This window comes from Gopherus evgoodei, chromosome 13 (assembly GCF_007399415.2).
Source record: "Gopherus evgoodei ecotype Sinaloan lineage chromosome 13, rGopEvg1_v1.p, whole genome shotgun sequence".
NCBI classification, from domain to species: Eukaryota; Metazoa; Chordata; order Testudines; family Testudinidae; genus Gopherus; species Gopherus evgoodei.
The window spans coordinates 20,667,252-20,690,324 of NC_044334.1; the positions used below are offsets into that span (position 1 = coordinate 20,667,252).

The window sequence follows — 23,073 nt, forward strand, 5'->3', positions numbered from 1 at the left end:
CAATGCCAAAGTAGAGGGTGGGGAGAGAAACAGGGCCATGCACCCCTCCATCCCCATAGCTCTTTTCAAATAGCTACTGCTTGACATGGGCACTAGGTGAGATGCTGGCCAGCCTCTGCACAGGTGTTCAGGGATGGCGGTAGCTCCTTGCCCCAGAGCTGGGCAGAATCTGGTCCTCAGTGATGCTGCTGAAACTGAAGCTCTGTGATCCTCCCGTTTAAAACAAACATAAAACCTGCCGAGCGCAGCTGGGAGGGTGGAGTTTGACAGGGCTAGAGTGGCTGTGCAAGGACAGGGATATGGCGCAGTCCCAGTGTGCTCCGAACACTCACAAGAATCGATTCTCTACTGCTGTGCACCTTGGTCACCATTCACACCTGTACAAAGTGGGGGATAACACACTATTTAATCAGTGGGAGCATCTTACAACCACTTTGCCCTGATGTCAGTGACTCCACCACCTACCCGGCAATGGAGAATCAGGCCCACAGAGTCTGTCTCCAGCTTCCACGGGCAGGGCCCAGTTTAATTCTTTACGGTCTTCATACCCTGGTGCTTTGCAAACAGCCTCCTTGTTCTGAGTCACTCCTAGCACAGCCAGCCTGATGGGTGACATTTATTATTTAGTTACTACAAGATGTGCCTGATTCTCTAGATCAGTGGTTCCCAAATTTGTTCCGCTGCTTGTGCAGGGAAAGCCCCCTGGCGGGCTGCAGCGGTTTGTTTATCTGCCGCGTCTGCAGGTGCGGCCAATCGCGGCTCCCAGCGGCTGCAGTTCACTGCTCCAGGCCAATGGGAGCTGCTGGAAGCGACGGCCGGTATGTCCCTCGGCCCACGCCACTTCCAGCAGCTCCCATTGGCCTGAGCAGCGAACCGCGGCCAGTGAGAGCCGCGATTGGCCAAACCTGCGGACATGGTAGGTAAACAAACCGGCCCGGCTCGCCAGGGTGCTTACCCTGCACAAGCGGCTGAACAAGTTTGGGAAGCACTGATCTAGAGACAGGAAAATCAGGCATGATCCTTGATCCACACCCCTGAGGAACACAGTTATCTCACCATGAGCTGATAGTGTAGACCAAGCCTCAGTCTCAGAGAAGCCTAAGTCCCATTGACTTTCAAGCCCCTGAATCACTTCTCAAAAGGGGAGTTCGCCATCTGCGTCATTTGGGCCATGCAGACACTGAGCAGAGAAACATCGACATGCCTTTACAAATTTGGACCTTACAATCTAATCACTATGGTGTTCCACCATGGGTATCCAGCACTCACAGAGGTCCTAAGCAATCCCTTCCCCTGGAGCACTCAGCCTGTTGGGATGGACTGGCTTGGGCAGGAGTTCTTCACAGATTTCATTCTGAAAAGCCCTTGCTAAGAATCCCTCTTCACACACTGCTCAAGACTCAGAATGGTTCATCCCATCACAAAGGGTTTAGTGTGAGACTCTGTGCTCTAGGATGGCTTCTTATACAAAAAGAAAGAATAAAACACATTCAAAAAGAGTTACATTTTGAAAGTGTGTTCACAGGGGAACTTGGCTAATACCTTTCCCCACCCCGGCCCGGCCACAAGTTATACTCCATGGAACAGGTCAGGAAAACAGTTTTCTTTGAAATTTTTCATGTTTCCACAGAAAATCCAAAACACCAGAAGTGTGGGTTTTTGGGCAACCAAAAGCTGAAAAAAGTTTTCCCAATTTCGGCAACAGGAAAACCAACGTTTTTCATTTTTTGGTTGTCAAAAATGGAAATTTTGCTCTTCTATAAAGCCTCCAAGTTTTCAATGTAAAGGGAATCTCTCTGGTGAAAGTTTCCACTTAGTTGAAAAACCATTTTCCATCCCTCCAGCCTGACCATCTCCCCATTGCTCTGCTCCACCATGGAAACGTGCAGTTGGATGTATTATGCTGATTGTAAAGAGTTCCATTCCCACGGCCCATTTCGTGACGTCGCAGCTCTGTATGCTTTCTCAGCGGGTGGTGGAGTGGAAGAATATGTTTATATAGAGAGTTCTGTTTGTTGCCTTGAAACATGTTGATCATAAGCTGTTACGAGGTTCTGTAAATGGAGACTGAGCTCCCCCATTTATAGTTTTAACTATATTGTGTAGCCAGTAGCATATGCTGTTTTTCTGATGTGAGTAATGTCATATGCTGTGGCATGTTCGAGATGGAGACCCTTGGAGGGCTACAGTGAACTATGTGACTGGGGAATGGGATTTTATCATCTCCTAGTAAGTCTTTAGCCTGAACTTTGTGTATGTTTTTGCACGTTTTCAGGTGCAATGGTAAAGTGGGGGTGGGACAAGCCAGTGATGCAGGATGACCTGGGAGCAGGGAACTGGCTGGATTCCAAAGCTATTCAGTTCCAGATCTTCTATCCTGTGCAGTGTTTGAAGGCGCAGATATTTTCCATGGATGCCAAGGGACAAGAAGGCTTCATGTACAGAGCTGTAGTTAAGTTGCTACGTTTCCCTCCCAGTCTGAAGAGGGCAAAATCCAACATTCCCTCCATCCCAGAGCAGGCCCAGGGGCTAAAATATAAATACTCACCCCCACTCCACAGTCAGAGCAGGAACTATCAGAGCATTAACAACAGATCATCCCTTCTGGGCAGGAAGCCTCTTGACAAGAGGGCGACTCCCAGCCCTGCTCCCCCGAGCCACGTGCTGCAGAGAACCATAGGCACCCCTAAGGCACTGCAGAGAGAGTTTACACAGTTTCTTTTTCCCCCAGTGGTCTCAAGCCTGACCTGAGGGAAGGAGCCACAAGCCTTCCCTCCAGATTTGAGGGTGGGGCGGGGGCGTTCCCATTCCTAAGCCCGAATCCCAGCCTTGGAGTTCCTGTCCCTAGTGCTCTTTCCCCTTCCCTTTGCTTCCCTCTTTTACATTCCTCCTTTCACTCTTCTGTTTCCCACTCCCTTTCCCCTGCTTGTTACCTCACCTCCTATTGCCCAGTCCACTGCCCCATCTTTGCTTTTAGCCCTCTCTCTTGTTTCTGTCTCTGTCTCACCTCCCTGTGTGTCTCATTCCCCTCCCCATCCCATCTGTCCTCTCTGAGGCTCTCTAGACATTCCACGTTCTCCTGGTGGTCCAGGAGTGTTTCCAGGATGCGCCAGAGTCGTGGAGCAGGAGGCTGAGCTGTCCCTTTCTTTCCAGGAATATGACCCATGGAAGTCCGCAGACAGGATCTGCAGGCAGCTGATTTACCACTTGAGCCCTCACTCCACGTGGCATAGGCACGGCATGCCCCGCAGGAAGTCCCAAGCATGGTGAGCAACTCAGCTGGGAAAGGGAAGGGGAGGTTAGGAGGGGATCTGCTCGGTCACAGCCAGCTGTTCACTGCCATGGTGTGTGCTAGCCCAGCCCTGTCTGCACCCTCAGGAGCCAAGAGAAAAACCACATTGAAAACACTTGGGTGGCAACTGAATGCTTTATTTGATTTTGATATCTTAAAGGTACCTCAGCCAAATTGTTCATGGCCAATTTATGATGACCTCGCAGGCTTCATTTGTTGTTATTTCTTTACGGCTCCCTAGGCCTTAAAGTAATTCCATCCAATAATTCTTGAGTTGCTGCAATACAGACAATGCTTCCTGGGGAACGGGGGGATGTGAAAGTTCCAGGACTGTAACTTTGCATGAATTCGGTGGTGGTGGAAGGTGCGAGATGGGGAGCCCTAGGGACTGACATCCTCCGCTGCCCTGCAGCTCAGGAATAGCTGGCCGCAAGCTTCCACCTGCTACATGTGATTCTGATCTTGGTTACAGCATCTTTACCCCTCTGCAACTCCATCCATTTCAGTGAAGTTACTCCCAATTTACACAGTCTGCCACGGAGTAACCATGGCACCCTGTCGGGACTGCCTCAAGGGAGGGAGGGCACATGATCTTCCAAGACCATCTTCTAGTGCTCTGCTGAGACAGGGTAGCCAGGTAATGCCATTTTTGATAGTGGACTTCTGTGATCTCTCTCACTATTTCTAAAGGTGTCTGCTCCCATTGGTATCTAAGCACTGATGCCAGGGAATAGGTGTCTGAGACACGCTGCGGACACTTACACTTGGGGAAGGGGACTAATACCACCAAACTCATTTCACATGGGCCACCAAAAAGCCATCAGACAGCAATAACTTCTAGCTACAGCTGTCCCAGGCAGGATTTAAAACAAGAGCTTCACAGTAAAAGGCTTCCTATCCTACTAACACATCTCGAGGCTCCTGGGAGCTTTCCTAACCCAATAAGGTTTGTCTCCAGACGTTAAGAGAACCCCCCACTTCATTGCTCACCCTATTGCCAGAGCCGTGCCTGATGCCCTGACATCAATCATTCGGGATGCTGAGGAAAAGACAGAAATAAATAAAAGGAGACTGGACTGGCCTCAGCCACATTTACATGGCAGGAAGTGACCTCAGCATTAGTCAAAAGACAGGGCTAAGTTGATTTCAATTTAGGAAAGATGTTTGATTGTCCAAACTCAGAAACGTTGACACAAATAATGGTGAATTAAAAATATATCCCACCACGGAGCATTAAATGGCAGCTTTCAGTTACCTGTTATAGTTTCACGTGGAGAACCAGAGTTAACCATGGAAACTCCACTTTTTGATCCGGTTGTGGTTTTTAGCCTAATTGTAACATTTAGTTCACAGCAAACGGGGCTGGTATACACTGAAAGTTTACGATCAGCATAGCTGTCTTTCTCAGGGGTATGAAAAATCCACACCTCTGAGATGTAGCTCTGCCAACCTAACCCCCAGTGTAGACAGGGCTAGGTTTGATGGAAGTATTCTTCCGTCAGCCTAGCTACAGCCTCCTGGGGAGGTGGATCACCTACACAAATGGAAGAACCCCCCCGTGGTGCTGTAGTGGGTGTCTACGCTGAAAGGCCACAGAAGATATATGCATGGTCTTAGAATTGGGGAACACCTGAAGAGGTAGAGGGGGAGGGAGGAGGCTAGCTGCCTCCCCAAACCACTTCTGAGTAGCAGGCCACTGCCATTACCCCGAAGGTCAGTGAAGGTGCCAAGGGGCGCTGTTATGGGTCAGGTGGAGTTGGAGGGGCCTATGGAGGGGCACACTGTCCTGATTCCAGTGCAATAAAAGAATTTTGGAGAGAATCTGAAACCTGGTATGTCTGGCCTGGTTCTACGTATCAGTGTGAAACCTGCCCTGAGCCTGTTTCGGGACACAATGAAGCTGTTTCCATGTTAGACTCCAACATCAGTGCTTGATTCGGCTCTGTTGGAATTCTACAAGGATTATAACAGGGAAAATGCACCATCCCATCTGATACAGCATGACAGCACAGGAAGAACAGAGCAGGGGCAGTGAATCATGTACAAGTCTGCAGTTACATACAACCCTGGTTTGAGATCAGAACAACAACAGCTGTAAATAGGGCTTTAAAATCTCCCAAGAGGCATGGTCCCCTGAAGGATTTAAGTCCAAACACAGCTGCAGGCCCTGACGTTTTCCACAGCCTCCATTTCCAGCTGCAGCACTTCTGTGGTCAGTAGCACACAGGAATAAGCAATGAGACTAGATTGTGTATGATGGAGGGAAATGTACGTAGGTCCGAAATGGGCAGCGCTACCTTGCAATCAGGTATAGCTAGGAGGTGTTAGGGTCATACTAGAGGCAGCTTTCCTCAGTTTCCCCTCCAGATTACTCAGATACATTTCACTTCAATTTTTTTCCCTTAGGTTTTTACATCTCTCCTGGGAGACTCATAGACTTTAAGGTCAGACGGGACCATTATGATCGTCTAGTCTGACCTCCTGCACAATGCAGGCCATACAATCTCATCCATCCACTTCTATAACAAACTCCTAACCTATGTCTGAGTTATTGAAATCCTCAAATTGTGGTTTGAAAACCTCAAGCTGCAGAGAATCCTCCAGCAAGTGACCTGTTCCCCATGCTGCAGAGGAAGGCGAAAAACCTCCAGGGCCTCTGCCAATCTTATTAATACAAAATACACTGAAAATTACTCCAGACCCCAAAACAAAGTCCATTCAGAAATGCACACAGCCCAAGATTTCTCTTTATCCTCCCACACCACCCTGCCTGGAGACTCTGCCACAGCTTCCTGAGCCTCAGTGCAACCCTGTTCCCCTGCCCCACAACTTCCTGCTCGTTTGATACTGGAATCATCCAGTTCCCCTCAGGTGGGGCTCTTCCTGTAATCATCAGCTAGAGAGCATGGAGCTAAGCCAGCCCTGGAGTAAGTCATCCTGTTACATACCCAACCCTGCACTGAAAACCTTGCCCACCCCAGGGCAACTTCTACTTGAGGGGATTTTTATTCTTTTCTTCCCTAATTCCTGAGACCTTCGCAGCTTGCCGGACTGTTTTCCATCTGCAAACCCTCTAGCTCTCCTTCAAGTTCGCTCTTTTCCCTTCAGGGCCAGCTCCCTAGCTTCTTCCAATGCAGCCAATTTCTGCTGGCTTCTCTGCCGGAGAGAGTAAGACTTTCTCTAGCCCCTCCTGCCAGCGCTGCATTGCACAGACTCAGACTTTAAGGCCAGAAGGGACCATCACAATCATCCAGTCTGACGACCTGCACAGCACGGAACCTCACCCACCCACTCCTGTCATAGACCCATAATCTCCAGCTGAGTTACTGAAGTCCTCATATCTTGATTTAAAAGACTTCAAGTTTCAGAGAATCTACCATTTATTCCAATTCACACCAGCAAGAGACCCATGCTCCATGCTGTAGAGGAGGGCAGCACCCACCGCCCAGGTCTCTGCCACTCTGACCTAGGGGAAAATTCCTTCATGACCCAATATATGGTGATCAATTAGACCCTGAGCTTGTGGGAGACCCGTGCCAGCTAGACACCTGGGAAAGAATTCTCTGTAGCAACTCAGAGCCCTCCGTATCTAGTGTGCCAGCCCTAGCCAATGGAGATATTTGCTAATAGTAGTCGTGGATGGGCCATATGCCATTATAGCCAATCTCATCATACCATCCACTCCATGAATTTATGAAACTCAGTCTTGAAATAAGTTAACTTTTTTTTGGCCCCACATCTCCCCTTGGAATGCTGTACCAGAACTTCACTCCTCTGATGGTTAAAAAAAACTTCATCTAATTTCAGGCTTAACAACATATTGATGGCCAGTTTATATCCATTTGTTCATGTGCCAACACTGGCCCTTAACTTAAATAACTCCTCTCCCTCCCTGGTGTTTATCCCTCTGACGTGTTTATAGAGTGCAATCGTATCTCCCCTTAGCCTTCATTTGGTTAGGATGAACAAGCCAAGCCTTTTGAGTCCCCCGCAGCAAGGTAGGTTCTCCATTCCTCTGATCATTCTAGTAGCCCTTCTCTGCACCTGTTCCATGTCTAAGAAGGATGAATTCAAACTGGAAGATCAGAATTACACACCGTATTCCAGATGAGGTCTCACCAGTGCCTTGTATAATGGTGATAACACTTCCCTCTCTCCCCCTTCTTAAATACAGGCACTGTATGTACAAGTCTCCAGCCACAGGCTATGACCCCTGAGTTTACAGACTTCTTAAAAATCCTTGCTATTGGACCTGCAGTTTCATTGTAAGAGCCCTGGATGCAGTGTCCACTTTCCCTACAGCCTCAGCGTTGTTCCCCTCTTCCGAACACTAATACAACTCTGCCATTCAGTGACCACCCCCACATTTGAGTCATGTTTCCCCAGCAGCCAACTGGAGCTTTGTTTTTTTCCTCCACTCAGTCACAGCAGGGATTGTTTGGAATCCTCACTTGTTTCCCTCACCTCCACCAGCCAGGGCCAGCACACTTCTGCGAACACACAGACTGTTCCTCTTTGACTTGCCCCCTCAGTTTGCAGGGCTTCTCCCTCCCCACTGACCTCAATATTCAAGGGGCAGGGCCTCTTAATGTGTCCTGTCTTTCCACCTCTAAAACATTTGGGTGGATCCTTACTCCAGGTCCCTGCCCTCCCAGGTATCTGGGCCTCAAACCCCACCACCCGTACTTTCTGCTGCATGGCTCACTGTGCCTTCTGCTCCCGCTGAGGAACTGACTGCATCCATTGCTGCTGGTCTGCCAACGAATGACTTCTTCCATTCAACTTGTCCCTCACATTCAGTTTCTCTCCTTAATGGGAGGGGCCCTGGAGGATCCTGCTGGCTACACCAGTTTTAACCAGGCTGGTTGCCTCTTAAGCATCCCCTCATGGCTTAGGGCCACATGAGAGGCAGCCTGCCTCAATTTCCCCTCTTGGGCTGTTCAAATAAACACCTGTTGTTTTTTTTTCCAAATAAACTTCCAGCTTTTTCTTGGTCAAGAGAGACCCCTCTTTAGGGACTAGGCTTATTAATATCAAATAAACTGAAAATAAAACCCTAAGCCAAAGTCCATTCACATGTCCACACTACCCAAGCTTTTTCTTCCTTCTCACAGGCCTCCCTACCTAAAGAACTTTTCTCATGGCCTACAGACTCTGCTGCAACTTCCTGCTCCTTGCATACTACACTCACCTGATTCCTCTCTGGTGGGGCTCATCCTGTAATCAGGGCTGACTTAGCTCCAGGCTCTTCAGCCTCTGGGCCAAGCCAGGACGCATGAAATAACTGACTGACTCCCAAACAGGGATCTTTTACTTCAGGTGTTTAAACTGGCATTGAAGCTGGATAGAAACTGGTTTGTAGACTTGCCAGCTGGCTTCCCTGGAGCTGGGGTCCAAGGTCACTGCAGCAAAACAGATACTACCAGGAGCAGGAGCCTTAGAAATACCCACTTCCCTTTCAGACCTTGGGCCTGATTCCCCACTGCCTGGTCATTTCCAGCTGTGCAGAGTGCATGTAAAACCCTACCTAATGCTCCACTCCCTCCGTCATGCTGCTGGTAGCGTTTTCACCCCCTCTGCCCAGCATGCAAGGCAGTGCAGAATCTGCCCCTCTGCAGTGTATTCCTTGTGCCATAGGCCCTTCCTACCATATGGCTGCACTGAACAAAATGGGGGAAGTGTCAGCTTCTATTATATCAAGTTCAAAGGCAGATCCCAGGGCAGCTGGGAAAGATCAGGGCAGGGAAATCACATTCAGGGATGAGCTCTCCTCTTGCCTTCCCTATCCCCTGCCCTCTTTGGCTGCTGGCTGTCATGGAGCAGATGCAGAACGCTCCTGTTCTCTTCTGAAATGCGATTTCCGCTTTCTGGCAGCAAGTCAGATGGGCCCGGAAGATAATTAACAAGCCCTGCCATGGAGAGAACTGGGAGCATCTGCCAGGTATTAATTATGTTTTATCTCCGCAAGGCCAAGGAAGAAGGAGACACACATCAGGGCCCCAATGGTGCCCTGGGTGATCGCTACTTCCCACCACCCAACACAGATGTAATGAGGTTGAGCAGTGTCCGTATAAGAGAAACTAAAAGTACTGATTATTCCTCAAAAAAGGCTTTTAATGACTTTCGACTATAAAGGCAACACAGACAAAATAAGAAAAGCAGAATTTAAGACCAGCACTAAATAAGGATTAATATTAATGGCAAATTATACTGAGGGTGAGCACAAGTACATGTAATATTATGCATCAGGTACTTACTGCTATTTTTAATACTGCAGCATTGATATAACCTGAGGTCAAATTATCCCAACACTGCTATTCTTAATACTGTAGTTCCAACACAACTTGAATTAAATCAGCTCGAGCAACCCAGACTTCTTTACTCCGTAAGCTTACCCTGCATTCATCCAAAAAATATGTTACCCTTCAGTCGGCCGTTTTCCACACTGGCTAGATACAGACGGTCGCGAAGTGCACATCCCTTCAGTTCAGGGGCTGTGGGTCAAGTTTCCCTTATGACCAAAACACACACACAGTCCCATGCCTTCGTTCTTTTTATCTTATCTGTTGACCATGTTCCAAAACAGACCAACCAATCAGGGTGAGCCAAATTCTCATTGTGGTTTGTGCTGTCGCTTTTACTGTATAATTTATGTTTATTTAGGGTGACCAGATGTCCCAATTGTATAGGGACAGTCCTGATTTTTGGGTCTTTTTCTTATATAGGCTTCTATTACCTACCCCCCTCCCCCCCCGCCATTTTTCTCACTTGCTGTCTGGTCACCCTGTTTACTTATCTCCTTGTAGCCAATTGTTTTAAATATGGTTAATGTGGGTTAGACAAAGTGTGCCTGGGCGGTACAACTTATCTTACTTTATAGGAGTTAGCATACTGTGTTTTCTGGTTGCATTGCGTTTTGACCACAAGTCTGTTTCCTTTTGCAAAGCTTGTTTTTTAAAGCTAATTTTACAAGGCTAGCTTTGTGAAGCTTCCAGAAGTTTGAGGCCTAACATTGACAATACACTTGTCCAAATTATTCACAGGGCTGTTATGGAAATATAGTTTGGGGGCGGGGGGAATGAAATGGAGGTTGCCACATTCCAGGGGGTCCATGCACCTGGAGAAAACCAATGGGTCAGAATGGAACCAGGTACAGTCCTGTCCTCAAACACTGTATCAGTGGAGCTCCAAAATGCTCAGTAAATCACATACTGAATGACCCAGGAAATCCAAATGGGGAAGTATCTTTTTAGCCACATTTCAGTACAGCAAGACTGGGAGTTGTTGAATCCTCCTTTGTATGGATCCGGCTTCGACCTCGCAGGAACGGTGAGACGTTACCCAGGCTATCAAGCATGCTGTTGTAAAACCCAGTGAAGTACTTATGCTAACACACTGTGTTAGTAAAGTGCCTCCGTCATGCAAGGAGTGTCGGAGCTTTAAGTTTCTCAGTCTGGACTTCATCTTCCTTAAGGACCAAATTCTGCTCCCAGTGAAATCAAAGGCAAAGTTCCCACTGATTCCCGTAGAGCCCCATGTTGTGACATAAAGCACACTCAGCTGGTCAAACATGAGCTATAGCCATGAGTAGGGTCCCACCAAATTCACGGCCAAGAAAAACATGTCATGGACTGTGAAATCTGGTCTCCCCCTTGAAATCTGATATTTTGTATGCTTTTGCCCTGTACTGCACAGATTTCATAGGGGAGACCAGTGTTTCTCAAAGTGGGAGTCCTGACCCAAAATAGAGTTGCAGGGGTGTCACAGTTATTTTAAGGGGGTCGAGGTGGCTGAAGAGCGGTGTCTGTTGGCCAGGCGCCCAGCTCTGAAGGCAACACCCTGCCAGCAGCAGCGCACAAGGGTGGCAATACCATACCATGCAGCCCTTGTTTCTGCCCTGCTGCCTGCAGAGCTGGGCAGCTGGAGAGTGGCGGCTGCTGCCCGCAGGGCCCAGCCCTGCAGGCAGCAGCGCAGAAGTAAGGGTGGCAATCCCCTCCCAGGCCATCCTTCCTTCTGCGCTGCTGCTGGTGGCGGCTCTGCCTTCAGAGCTGGGATCCTGGCAAGCAGCTGCCACTCTCCAGCTGCCCAGCTCTGAAGGCAGCGCTGTCGCCAGCAGCAGCACAGAACTAAGGGTAGCAGTACCACAACCCATGCCCTATAATAACCTAGTGACCCCCCACAACTCCTTTTGGGGCAGCACCCCTACAAATACAGCACCATGAAATTTCAGAGATAAATAGCTGAGATCATGAAATTTACAATTTCAAAAAATCCTCTGACTGTGAAATTGACCAAAATGGACCGCGAATTTGGCAGGGCCCTAGCCATGAGCCAACGTGCTATGGGTCATACAATGGATGGACACAGTGCTCTGCTCTGTGGGGTAAATTTTCTCTTCTAAGGCATTGCTGTGAATCCTGCACAGCCATAGGTGCTAAAGTAGATAATTAAACGCAATGACAATGCTCTGTCATCTAGAGGTCGGCTAACAGACGGTGCTCGTAATGCACTAGCTGATGCTGAGTCGGTGGGAGTGGTCAGCACACAGAGCATCACTCAGGAGCAGGGCCCATGGCTTTACCTGTTGTGTTCCCCAAGCTAGCGGCATAGTAAATAGAGAAACACGGAAGCAGAGTACTCATTTCAGTCCAAAGGCCTCTCAGCAGCAGCTGATATCTGTATGACACCATGGGGAGTGCCCAGCCCATTCTTCATGTTATGTGTTACATCTTGGTTATGTGCTTGGTGAAGCAGTTATGGAAACTGCTGGGCGAAGGCCCCCACCTCCCGCTCCAGTGGGACATAGACACTTGCTGCAGCAAGTGGCAGCCTGCCTGACTCAGGGAATGGTTAGCAGTACATGGGCCTGTGCAGTTTCACCCAGCTGAGAGAGTAGCCATGATGTGATCCTGCCCATCTCATGTTTAGCCAGGTGTGCGTCACTGCAAGGTAATGACCTTAATGCTGCTTTCACTCATGCGGGTGTAAATCAGGAGTAATTCCACTGCCATCAGTGGCATGGCAGTGGTGTAAAGCTGGTATATGGGAGGTCAGAACCAGGCCCAATAAGTGTTCTAATTATTATTATGATGCTTTTAGTACATGAAGAATGTCAGGGGTCACACTAAGGGGAAAAAAGTGGCGGTACTCCTCCAGGGTCCAGTCCTCACCCATGACATCAGTTTGAGTTCCAGCTCACAACAGCTGGTGTAGATCTTTGTAACATGAGTGTCCCTCTGCTTTCTTCCATGCCTTAATCCGCAGTGAAATCGTTGGCATCATTAGGCTTCAGAGTGGCAAAATCCTAGCAATGTAGTGGGATTGTTCATATGTCTCCCAGCCCTATTGTCTGGTTCATGCTTCTCCCCGACCTCCAGACAGCAATGCATCAGTTTACATCGGAGTCACATTTTGAAGGTTTCTCTCTGCCACGAGTGTTAGAACCTTTGGAAGGTTGTTGTTGTTTTTAACGGAAAAGCTTAGATTCTGCAGCACTAGATTCCAGCACCAGGGAAAAACCCAGCCTTACCAAACCACAACGAAACAGCTCAGATCAACTGCTGAAGAATGGGACATGCTATAACCCAGTACAGATCCCTTCATAGCAACGTGTTTGTACAGCCTATGTTATCACTAGCACTGAATGAGAGTAATAGATTCGAGGGTATTGTGTACCTCTAGCGTCAGCTGGTGGTTAAATTGAAAGTTATGGTAAGAAGAGCAATAGATTAAGAAATTATTTTTCTCCCGGAGGTTTGTACAGGGAGATGTTGGGTGATAAAAGCACCACCGAGCGAGCAGTTTGACAGATGTGGAATTTTCTCACGTTCTTTACTGTTTTCAGAGGTTTCAAGGCTTTGTTAATTTAGAAGCACCATGCAGTGTGGGTTAGGAGGGGTGTGGGGCTGAAACAGCTACCTGCACGGATATTCCAGTGCTCTTCCCCCAGTGCAACTCCAATAGCCAAGGTGCTCCAGCTCAGGAGTGAACTGCACTGGCAGTACTTTGCAGGAACCACAGCCTGATGTGCATGGGCAGAGATGAATGGGAGCCTAGGAATGTAAGAGAGAAGCTGAAAGTTAAGGTTGAGCTGCCTTGGCAGAGCTGTGCAAGGGAAGCTTGCGTAGCATCCATCTGCTTGATTTCCAGCTCTGGACAGTTCTGGCTGTGTCTTGCTTTCATGAATGTGTAGGACTAAATTAATCCATAAAATAAGCAAGTGACAAGACAGGCAGTGGTGCATGCCAGTAAGAATTTGCACTTGCCCTATGGGCAATTGTGGACATGGATATTTGCACACAGACTTTCTGGTTCTGCGAGTGCAGATGCATTTTTGCAGCTGTGGCAGTTTGCTTTTGCATGTGCACAACTGCACAGTGCATCAGTTATTTGAAAATGCAGCCTGGCTCCTTCCTCTTAGTTCTTGTACCTTGAGCACCCGCTAGAGGAATCTTCATGCTGAACCACTTCTGCTAAACCAGTGTTGGATAGAGAATTGACTGTCCCTTCTGGATACGTTTCACTCTTTCTCTGTAATCATTCTGCAGTGCCTAGATGCTGCAGTATTAGAGGCGCTTTAGAAAGAGAAATAGAGAGAGAGAGAGCGATTCTGGAAGAGAGAGGCAAGAAAACAGCTCATAGGGGCTTCAGATGTTTGTGTTTTTCCAAGAGCATAACTCAGTGCCCTGGATGACAGGTCTGGCAGATCAGAATAATTCGTAACACTTACATAGTGCTATGTGAATATTAACTAAAGCATCCTCACTACATCCCTCTGCAGCAGGGAAAAGAATGATCAGTGTCCCTCTTTTATAGATGGGGAAACCGAGGCAGAGAATTGAAGTTAGTTTTCCAAAGCCACTCAGCCATTCGGTGGCAGAGTCAGGATGGAAATACAGGCCTTCATGACGCCCAGCCCTGAGTTTATTCCTCCAGATACTCTGACTCCCATGGGCCCGGATGTCAGCTGGCCCAAAGCAAGGTGGAGAGGGCTGATGGGAAGAGGTAGCATTTGCTGCTGCAGGGCAGGGTGAGGACAGGTGTTGACCCTCCACCTTAAAGCACAGAAGAGTCCCAAATTCCAGGTGCCCCCTATGACTAGGACACAAGGCTTAGGGAAATCTCACCTCACCTGTGAACACTGACACCCAGGATCACTACGGTTTCACACAACATGCCCCAGGGAAAGCATTTACCAGGCGGGTTGTGAGGGGCTGTGGCTAGTGGCAGGTTATGTTCATTGTGCTCCTGACAAAATACCCTGGAAGGGATAAACAGACAAAGACAAGTCTCAAAAATTGCCATGAGGGCAAAGAAAGCAGGGGAGTAGCTAGAGGGTCAGTTGTTAAAAGGTGGGGAGTAGGGTGCCAAGTGGAAGAGGGAATGGGAATCAGTCAGGGAATTGCATCTTCAAAGCTCTTACGTGACCAAGGATCCGTGCAGCATCCTTGTGCAGTCGGTGTCATTATCCCCCAGGGGAGACTCAGACAATGAGGGGAAGTGACTTGGCCTAGGTCACAGAGAGTTGGTGGCAGAGCCGGGAGAAGGAATGGTCCTGACTCACAGCTCACACCTCTCTCGGTCGGCGAGGGCAGAGAAAATCCAGGGAGGGCCAAGGGGGAAAAGGTTCAGGGCTGGGTCATTGGCTGCTGCCAAACCCCAGACAGTACCCAAGGAGTGATGCACGGAGGGAATGTAGGGCAGAAGCAGAAGCAGAAGCCACCTTTGTGCTCCCCACTCTCATCCTGCGGCCAGGATTGCACAGCTCCCCCCTGGACCAGGTAAAGAGTGGAAGGTATTTGCTTGATGAAATCAGGCTAGGTGTTGGGCTGGAAACGGGGCTCAGGTGGATGGTGAGGGCTAAATGCTGCCTCTTCTCGTGCGCTGATAGCGAGTTGGGGAAACCAGGGTCCAGCCACGGAAGAGGTGTTTATCCCAGCCCGTGGGGCTGCATTGGGTTACTTCTGCTCATTTTCAAATCCTTTTGGTGCCTGGCCTATGCAGCTACAGAACTGCCCATGGGGCAGCGCTTGGGAACCCAGGGAGGCAGATTATGCCAACGAGGCGACTGAAAAGGGCCCAGTTCTTCCCCTGAACTATGCCTGGAATCAGAGGAATAGGGCATCCAGGGCTTTGGTTGGGGTCTGCATGGAGAGGAGCTGCCAAAACCACGCGCTTCTCAGCTAATTAGCCTGTGGCAGCGGCTCCCGTCATCAAGGGCGGGCTGTATGCTGACGGGAGGCAGCAGCACAGGGAAATATTGTGAGATGTTTACGCTGTGGATGCAGGGGACAAAAACATACAAGGTGAAAAGGGAGCAGGCTGGTAATTAGCCAGGGAGACAGGCAGCGAGTGCCTCTAGCAGCTAAACTCACAGCTGGCAGGGGTGGGGCCAGGAGCTGGGCCTGGCTTAGCAGGACAAATGGGTTGAGAAGCCCAAGCAGCTTATGGATTTGGAGGCGGGGAGTATGGTTAGGCCTGGCCTATATCACTCAGCAATGCAGCCCGCGTGTCAGGGAGCCACACGAACTCCTGTGCAGACGACCCCCCCTTAGCAGAAATGCTGGTGTCAGGTGGGTTGGAACCACATGCTGGGGCCTGCCTTCTCCACTGGCCACCTCTCCGGTTGTAGCATGCTCCAGTTTATACGGAACTGGAGTGAGCCTCAAGCTTCTGGCAAGCTACCAGGGCAGCCCTCAGCCAGGGAAAGTCTGTGCCAACAAAACAAGCCCTTCTGAGCCCTCGCCGCTGTGGGAAAGGGCTTCTCTGTAATCCTCGCATTGTGACAGTGCAGCTGAGCCGCTGCGGCATTGCACGATGCCTGCCAAAGCGTGCAGCTGACGAGAGAGGAGAGTTGAGCAGGGGCCAGTGGTGGGAATCAGTGCTGATGGAAAGGAGCCAAGCCATCCTCATAGACCCAAAGCGTCGAGAGGGTGAGGGGAAGCGGGCAGGGTCCCAGAGACAGGATACTGCCGATTACTGGTAGACAAGACTTAATTACTTGTTGGCTGATTCTTTCATCGACAGCTGCGAAGCTTCCTGCATTAGTTAAGCACCGGTTTCCAGGAAGCCGGAGCACTGACTGAGGCAGTGTGCAGAGAGGCTGTTTTTTATCCAGGAGAAAAGCAGGGGGAATGCAGACGGGCTGAAGCCTGTCTCTTGTTGCACTCTTTCCACTGCGACTGGCTGCCTCCCCCAGAGCAGGTCGATGCCCAGGAGCCGGCAGGCCCAGCGTGCTGCTCCGTCCCCTATTGGCCAGCGTGCCCTGATTTCCTGTCTGAGGGAAAGGCAACATACATTGCAGGGAGGATGTTTACACTGGGTCCTGGGGTTTCCTGGGTTCCTAAGGAATCAAGACAGGTCAGTGCCTGGGGCGATGTGAGTTTCAAACAGCCAGGTTTGCAGTGCTGCGGGGCACAGGGCCCAGGGAGACATCTGGGACACGCAAGCTGAAGAGCAAGCTCAGCACCAGTCATCTTGTGGGTGGGATAGTTTTAGATTCATAGAGTCTAAGGCCAGAAGGGACCATTGTGATCATCTGGTTTGACCCCCCGTAGAACACAGGCCAGAGAACTGCTCCACAGTAACTCCGAGAGCAGGTCTCTTAGAAACATGTCCAATCTTGATTTTAAAATGCTCAGTGACGGAGAGTTCACCACGACCTTTGGTAAATTGTTCCACTGGTGAATTACACTCACCATTAAAAACGTAGACCTTAGTTCCAGGCTGAATTTGTCTAGCTTCAACTGCCAACGATTGGGTGGAGTTAGACCTTTCTCTGCTAGACTGAAGAGCTCATTATTAAATATTTGTTCCCCTTGTGGATACTTCTAGACTGTAGTCAAGTCACCCCTCAACCTTCTGTTTGTTAAGCTAAATTGATTGAGCTCCTTGACTCTACATGATTAGAAAACCTGCCTTGTAGTGATAATCATTCTCCTGATTCTTCTCTGAACCCTCTCCAGTTTATCAGCATCCTTCTTGAAGCATGGGCATCATTCCTGGACACAGTATTCCAGCAGTGGTCGCACCAGGGCCCAATACAGAGGTTGTGGGGTGGGAGGTGGCTGTGGACCAGCAGCCCCCATTAACGGAACAATATGAAGGGCCTGTTCCCCTTGAAGCCATGGCAGGACCGCGCCTGATTTCAGTGGGAGCAAGTTTGGGCCTTCGCAGGGAGTGGGAGGAAGGAGTCAGAGAGAGAGACCCCAGAGATTGTGGGATGGGCTTTGCAAGGGTTCTGAATGGGGTACTGGGGAGAGCCAGGCCACTCACAATGGAGAAGAGACATATAATGGCACAGTGGCTTGGATGATGCTTGTCAGACTGGCAGGCGTGTCACCATCACCTACCCAGGCCTGCTCTCTGCCACTGAGGGCAGAAGGCATTTTGATTTCTCCTGCCCAGGGGGCTGATTATTCTTGCCTGTGTTCCTTGCTCAGGAGAGCGTGACTTTTCTCTGCAAGGTTTTGGGAGACTGTGCCAGGGTTGTGTAACCCAAGCCTAGGCACAAGGGGGAAGATTGCTGGGGGAGCAGGGTGGCCAATAGGTGCACAGTTCCAGCAGTCTTTGCCCCTCAGGGAGCCGCTCCACAGCTGGGAGAGGTCGCAGTCTTTCACACTCAGCCTGCTGCAGAGATCACAAGCGCGTGCTCCATCTCTGTATTAATGGAGCAGATCCTCGGCTGGTGCAAAGGGGCATATTGATTTCACTACAGCTCGGTCAATCGATGCCAGCAGAGGACCTGGCCTACCATTGCCAACACGCTGTGCTGTGGGAATGGAAAGCAAGGTGATTATGCAACTATTCTGTCTCTCAGAAAGCTTTCAGGGGCTGCAATTTTCAGGCCATTGTTACTAAGAAGTTAGGAGAGAATAGAGGACCCATTTCTCTGGGAATAACCTGGTATTTTTCTCTTCTGCTGCGCAAGGATAGGAGCATTCCGGGCTCGGTCTGGGCATTACGATGCAAAGCCCGAGGTGAATGCAGTGCTGTGGCTGGGCTCTGAAGCGCCCTCTGCATTACAGCAGGGGCGTCAGGATTTTACTCTCCAGAAATCACAGCAAGGGAGGGTGCAGGAGCAAAACTGCAGCCAAACCCAGAACCGACTGGCATAAACCAGCTTTTTTCCATTGTCTCTCAGGACGGGTCAGGATTCCTTCAAGCAGGTGGGGAAGAGACACCTGTGAGCAGGTCACTCTGTGCTCCTCCCGGTCAAGGAGTCCCAGGTCTGGCCATTGGAGAGAGAGCTCCATGCCTGGCACGTAGCCAAGCACCTGTTAAAACAGCTGGTTATGGTAAGAGCTGTGTCAGCAGCAGCTCAAGCACACGCCTCTAGCTGCAGCTTCCACAGCACCGTTTAAAGCAAACAAGAGGAGAATCCAACACAGAAAAAGGGGTGAGGGGAGGGAGCAGATGCACCTTTGAAGCCTCGGAAATCCAGAGGGATGAAGCAAGGAAACTCAGTGCCACCGTGAAAGATGCAGGCAGGCACTGCGGGCGAGAGGAGGAGACTCACGCAGATGGGGAAGAGCCATAGGCTGGGACTGAGGGTGGATGGCTTAAGTGAATTCAGACAGCAGCCGCCCTGGCTGGCAAATCAATTCTGGGAAGATAATTTGTCTGCTTGCTAAGGCCTCCTCTGGGTCTTGGCTTGTTGCAGGGCGAGACAGAAGGTACCTGCTCCAGAAGGAGTGGGATCCGTGACTTATCGCTGCCGTTTGCACTGAGCACGTCACTGGGGTAGTAATGGATGTCTGATGCACAGCTCTGTGCAAGAGAGGAAGGGGAAGCCTGGCTCGTCTGAGCTCCTCCCAGAATATCTAGTTCTTACACTATACCCTCTTCTTCTGCCCTCACTGACCCCCATTTTACACCACTGGAGCCACTCCTAATTTACACCAGAGAATCAAGCCCCATCAATCATGTTATCACTTCTGTCCAGCCCAGTGTACTTGGTGCCTCTCCCCATCTAACCCACTGAGCCTGGGGACTGTGCTCTTCCCATGTGACCCAATAATCCAGCACATCCAAGAGATACTTCTCTCTGGTTTGCATCCCTCCCAGACAGCTCAGTGTGCCCGGCCCTAGCCTGCATCTGATGATCAGTTCAGGCAAACATTTAAATCTGCTGCCCAGCCAAATGCCCAGCACTGCCGAAAGACTTAAAGAATGTCAATTAATGCCTCATCCTCTGTGTTTGAGCCCAGTCCTAGATGAGATTTTACACAGCATCCCCAGGCCAGAGCAAATCCTCTGCATGTGAAGAGCATTTTCCTACCTTTGCCAATATTATACGGCATTTTCAATGACTGACTAAAAAAATGTGATTCTTTCAGGAGAGCTGTAAAACCAGGTCGCACCTACTGGGGTGGGGAGGGAAAGAGAGACTAAATCTCACTTGGCAGTTTTCAGAAGAGTAGGAGGCTTAACCCAGGGATCTGGCCAAACCCCAGTGTGGAGGATTATGCACTGCCCATCTAAATTCCTATCACTAGTTCAGTGGCAGTTGCATTTCCATAAAGGGGCCATGGAATTTGTGCTCCTGATTCTTCATGGCCTGGTACCTCATAGTTATTGATCCTGTACGAAGCGGGTGTTACATACCCCTGCTGGGGTAAGCAAGCAGAGCATTGTGATACCGTGGGTTTGACATTCCTTTGCACAAGTGCCAGTGACTCCACAAGTCACCATCAGGCCACGGAGTAATGAGGTGTGTGTTGTGTATAATCTATGGGAGTATACACACAGTCAGCCCTCAGACCTACCCTCTGCAAACCTACTGCACAGCCAAGGGAGTCGCCCAGCATGTAACCAAGGCCACACAACATAGTGCCTAAGGCACTTTGGGATCTTTCAGGCTGAGCGGCGCCACTTGAATGTAAGATTATTACTGAGTCAGCACAGCAGGCGTTTGACATTTCAGATCACAGCTTTCCGTACTAGGCCTTAGTGGGGGAGCGTTTCCCAGGGAAGTGCAGAGGCATTTAAAACTACACCAGACAAACACGAGTAAGTGTCAAGTAGGGACTAATTCTGGCAGGTCTTTTCCAGCTCATATTTCTGTGACGCACCAGAGAGTATCCCAGAGTCCTGTGTGCCGTTTGGGTGTTATGTAGCCGTTAGTGCACATTTGTATACATCTGCTCATGGGGGATTGTTATAGACTGAAGCACATGGGAGAACAGCATCGGCTCTGGAATATAGAGCAGGGCTATAGAGATGGATTACTGCTAGCTCCAAGAACGCTGTGGCGGTCCTGCCTCCTGCAGGTTGCATTTCTCTGCATCCCCATTGCGTCGTCTGAACAACTTTGCAATGAGGTGTGCACAGGCCCTGAGAACAGGTTTGCAGAGGGACGGTGCTAGAAATAGTTTGTTTAGTCTTAGGTCCCAATTCAGCGAGGTGTCTATGAAGCATGTGAATAGTCCCACTGACGTCAGCGGGGCTACTCATGTGCTCCAAGTTAGATCCATCGGGGCCAGATGGTGGGGAAATTGCTCCACAGCAGGCGACTCCAAGGACAACCCTAAGGCTTGGGAGCCCTCTGCACTTGATTAGGGACCCAGCAAACCCACAGATACAGAGCAGTGCAGACCTGTCCATTTGTTAAGAGTTGTCACCACAGTTGTCTAATGTGTTTTTGTGAAGCAGAATCCGAGATACAAGGATTTGAAGTTAATTAAAGTAACTTTAGAACCTGATTACTGGACATCCTCCGCCCACCCAAATCCCATAATCCCCACAGAGCTCTGTGCAGTGGCCCAGCAAGCCTGTGGCTAGGGCTGGCCATGAGGAAATGCATGAGAGCAAGATATCTAGTAAGGGAAGTTCCGTCCAAGAAAATGTTACTTGGGTTCAGTTTCCAAGCTCCCTCCCTCCCTCCGTCCGTATTTCTAACGATCTCCCTCTCCTTAGCCTGAAGACCAGCCTGCAGAAGAAGCTGAGCCAGGACTCCATGGATTTATCAGGGATTCCCCTGACCATGCGGGATGTCCACCGCATGGCCTATTACCTACAGAATAACGGGGACAACCTCACTGCGGTGGACCTGAGCTTTACCGAGATGACTGACGACATGGTGCGCCTGCTCCTGCCCTTCTTCTGGGCGCTGCCCAAACTCACTCACCTTTCCCTCAATGGCAACCGGCTGACCCGAGCCACCATGAAGGAGCTGACGGACACCATGAAGGACATGAACAAGTTCCCATGCTTGGCCTGGATAGACCTCGGCAACAATGTGGATGTCTCCTCCATGCCACAGCCTTTGCTGGTGGGCCTGCGCAAGCGCCTCAGCCAGCAGACCACGCTGCCCACCATCTACGAGACCCTCGACTGCGACACCGAGCTGCCCGGTGGACACGAGGCCAGCCACCAGGAGGAGGAGGGCAGCGTGGCTGAAGACAAGGACACTCCATGTGACTTCCCCCAGCAGTGCTGCGAAAGGTGATTCGGCAGCAGGCCTCAGCTGTCGGACTGACGCCGTGGCAAGGAGAGCTCGGAGTACAAACACAATGCAGAAGGCCAGCTTCACCGGCTTCCTTTGGCGCTTCTCTTGCCTTCACTGACATCCCAGACTTGCCGTGTTCTCAGTGAAAGCCTGCCTCCCTCTCCCCCACTGCCAAACCTATCACCCCCATTCCAAACAGGAAGCTGATACTCACAGCGAACCTGGCCTCAGAGCAGGATCTCACTGGAAGATGGGAACTGAGCTGTAGGATTCGGCATATTCCCCAGAGGCTATTGAGGGGAGCGGTAGGGGAGGAAAAACCTAAACGAAAAGCAATGTCTCCTCCTAGGTTATTTCTTTTCTTCCTTTTCCTCCTTGTCCTGTCATTGTTGGGTCCTGAGACCTGGAGTTGTGAGGTGGGAGCTGCCCCAAGGGTCGAGGGTCTGTCAGGCTTTGTTGAATACATCAGAGGCTGGAGTCAGAGCCCAGCAGAGCGTGTCTTGCCCTTGAGCCTGGTTCAATATGTTTTTTTTCATTGTGTGATTTGTATTAATGTCCAAACAAAGAGAATTGCAATCAGAGGCCCAACAGAGTGTGCAGGCCAGGGAAGACATGTGACATGGAATTGCAGTGTCAGGATATTTAGGGGCAGGGTACGTGTGCGCATTGGTGGGAGTGTGGTGGGGGCGTTGATTGGGGGGCAGGGACAAAGGGAGGGAATAGCCATTCCCTGTGGATTAACATGATCGGTTTTACAAACTATGCTTTTGTACAAAACCAACAAATCAGAACCAAAAGACAGGAGGAGGGAAAAAGCTCACAGAAAAGTCTATTATGGTGGGGGCTAGGGGGCGAGATGTGGCAAAGCCGCTGAGCCTGGCCCAAACAGCAGCAGAACTTTGGGTTGCTCCTTGTTAGACATGCCGTGCATCTGACCATCTGTAGCCAGGATTTCCTAATATTATAGATATGATGGGAACGGTCAAGTCACCATTACTAACACCATTCAGGAAACCCAACCAGCAATGCAAGATTCCCAGTGTTTTCCACATTGCCATGCTGTATGTGAACACAATAAATGGTTCTCTTGGACATGAAAGTAAAGCACGAACACCGCGTGTGAGCGTCTGGGTTATTTGTGCCTCTAGCTAGCAGTGCACTGGCTGCAAAATATAGCCCAGTGGTCCTGGCGCAGTGCCCAGCAGAGGCCCTGGTGGGCACGGCTTACATGAACAGCACCAGTGCAATTCTCTTAGCACACTGCAGCGCTTTGGTTCATACTACGGGAGAACCCAGATGCCCTGATCAGGCCTAGGGCCCCATTATGCAAGAT

The 23,073-nt window shown here is 50.0% G+C and overlaps 1 protein-coding gene across 1 annotated transcript in view; it reads left to right on the top strand.

The window, feature by feature from the left end:
- Positions 1-22,398, top strand: part of LRRC75B (leucine rich repeat containing 75B) — a 34,420-nt gene extending 12,022 nt beyond the window's left edge. Inside the window, exons 3-4 of the mRNA XM_030583517.1 lie at positions 3,154-3,266; positions 21,209-22,398. Coding sequence (XP_030439377.1) covers positions 3,154-3,266; positions 21,209-21,740 — 645 coding nt within the window. The 3' untranslated portion in view covers positions 21,741-22,398. The remainder of the gene's footprint in view (positions 1-3,153; positions 3,267-21,208) is intronic.
- The last annotated feature ends 675 nt before the right edge of the window (positions 22,399-23,073 follow it).